This window comes from Priapulus caudatus, unplaced genomic scaffold, assembly GCF_000485595.1.
Source record: "Priapulus caudatus unplaced genomic scaffold, Priapulus_caudatus-5.0.1 Scaffold102, whole genome shotgun sequence".
Taxonomy (NCBI): Eukaryota; Metazoa; Priapulida; class Priapulimorpha; order Priapulimorphida; family Priapulidae; genus Priapulus; species Priapulus caudatus.
In genome coordinates this window covers 217,661-220,139 of record NW_014577163.1, presented here as the reverse complement: position 1 = coordinate 220,139, position 2,479 = coordinate 217,661, and the positions used below count along the sequence as shown (strand labels likewise).

Here is a 2,479-nt window from a genome sequence, read left to right as displayed (position 1 = left end):
TGAGAGAGCGAGAGGAGAAGGACGAGAGAGAGAGGGGAGCGGCGAAGAGAGAGAAGAGAGAGAGAGACGAAGATGGAGAGAGATGAGAGAGAGAGAGTATACATTCAAGTCGATATAGCTAAGTGCCCATCAAGCGGAAATGATTGCCTACACCGTTTCCTATAACAACGCGGGGACGGTCGCGGCCGCCGAACGGTAACCGACAGCAGCACCGAGTCATTTCCTCGCCTAAGATCTTATGGCATCAGCAGGTACAGTAGCCAGATTAAGGCGTACAGGTCAGAGAAAGACGACCTATGATTGCTTGCCCTCTCGTAACGAGGGCCACTGCAGTCGCGTAACCGACACTCAAGCTCTCTCTACTGTGCGACCACACGCGCGGCTATAAGATGCTGGAGTTATAGGCGCTTATTGTGCACCGTACCGTGCGTCATAATCAGCGGGCAGCGGATGATGCCTGTCTTGTCTACTCGCTTAAACAAGGCCGCTTGTTTTCATAGCGCTTCTCGATCGTCTGCCAGCCGATGACGGGATGAAGGCCGTTCACAGGCGCGGCCCCTGGCCGATCACGCAAATAGGCCCATAGAAGAACAGTAACAGCCAAGGGGCCAATGAGGCTTGAGGGCGAGCTGCAGCTCGGCGTGGGAGTGGGATCCATCCAACCAACCGCAGCGCAGGCTGAAGCTTTCTGCAGTTGTGGGCTGTCGTGTTTGGCGCTGCGTTCTTTAATCGGCGGCCGCGTTGGGTGCGGGGCCTATTTTTCGTTGATTAGTGTCTAACGGTCCTCGGAGAGCCTGCCGGAAGGTGGTTCGTTCCTGCTCCGCAACGTCTCCAAGTACGAGCGCGTCCTTTCCAGGGCGACCATGTCGGCTCCGATTCTCTGCCGATGGAAACGTCTCGTGTGGCTGTGTGCACGGCGGAGTCAGACACGGAGAGAGAGAGAGAGAGAGAGAGAGAGAGAGAGAGAGAGACAGAGAGAGAGACAACGAGAGAGACAGAGAGAGAGACAAAGAGAGAAAGACAGAGAGAAAGACAGAGAGAAAGACAGAGAGAGAGAGACACACAGAGAGAGAGACAGAGAGAGAGAGACATAGAGAGAAAGAGAGAGAAAGAGAGAGAGAGAGAAGGAGATATGTAGAGAAAGAGACGGGGTGACAGACGGAGAGAGAGATAGAGAGAGAACGCGAGAGGGAGGGACAGACAGACAGACAGACAGACAGACTGACAGACACAGAGAGAAAGAGACACAAAGAGAGAGAGAGACAGAGAGAAAGAGAGAGAGAGAGAGAGAGAGACAAAGAGAGACAAAGAGAGAGAGAGAGAAAGATAGAGAGACAGAGAGACGGTTCAGTTGACTTCTTACAACGGATACCAGGTAATTCACGTTAGTTCTCTCCATGGTAGCCTACGCTATAGATGCTTCATACCCCACGTTAATGACCCGCTACTGCACATTTCTTATCTATAGTAACACACAGCATTCGCCCATGATGTTTACCTGGTAGTTCGGCAGCGTAGCCTAGTATAGGAATCGCAGCCAGTAGGGCGAAGGCTGAAGCAATGAGCGGGCCCAGCCACCACGCACCGTACCACTGAGGGTCGCCCGGTCGCACACCTACACTTTAACACACAGAGACGGAGTGCGACACGAATACGATAAAAATGTCTGTCGACAGCTGAGAGGCATGACGGGGTACGACAACATATACATAATACAATAAAGATGGATGTGATATCATTATTACATCACGATATATATATATATTATCAAGAGTACATATTATATATATGTATGTATATATATATGATTTTATGAAACGTTTCACTTCTCTTACTTTGATATATCGATCTTCCATAGATCGCCATAGATGCTGACGAAGACTCCTCCTAATATGTAGCCGAGTGCAGGACCGACCGCTCCCAGAGCAAGGTAGGTTCCTATACGCACGGAAACATTCCATAAGAGAGTAACGGCGATCATGTAGGTAACGGTAGAGATGACACCAGTTAAGCATATAGACGTTTAAAGTCATTTGTACAGCCATCGATGCGCGCGTGCACGTAGTATTCGCTTACGATATAATAATTGTTGCATGTCAATTGATATAATTTGCGCTTAAACCAAAAAGTGAATAAAACGCCCTAGGTTTAAAAGCATATCGTAACTTGCATATTTAAAGATTTCCCTACGTGTAATATTGTATGCACCTTGCAGTAGAATGCAAGATTTGTTCATCATACAGCCGCATAGGAAAACCCGAATGACTATGTGTGTGATTGTGTGCTAACGTACATCATAGCTAGACTAACACCACTGCATCTATACCTACATGGCTGTTTACGTAATAAGTACATGCTCGGTTACGTGCTGATATAGACCTCCAAGTACATCACGGTTAGCCAAACACCATTGTATATGTGTAATTACATTGTATATGTGGAATTACATTGTATATGTGTAATTACATTGTATATGTGG

General features: G+C 47.9%; 1 protein-coding gene across 1 annotated transcript in view; it reads right to left on the bottom strand.

Moving 5' to 3' along the window:
• LOC106805147 (solute carrier organic anion transporter family member 4A1-like) overlaps positions 1 to 2,479 on the bottom strand; it is a 38,361-nt gene that overhangs the window by 14,952 nt on the left and 20,930 nt on the right. The window contains exons 5-7 of the mRNA XM_014806640.1: positions 1,836 to 1,938; positions 1,499 to 1,620; positions 781 to 880 (exon numbers count right to left, since the gene is read on the bottom strand). Of these exons, the coding sequence (XP_014662126.1) occupies positions 781 to 880; positions 1,499 to 1,620; positions 1,836 to 1,938 (325 nt within the window). The remainder of the gene's footprint in view (positions 1 to 780; positions 881 to 1,498; positions 1,621 to 1,835; positions 1,939 to 2,479) is intronic.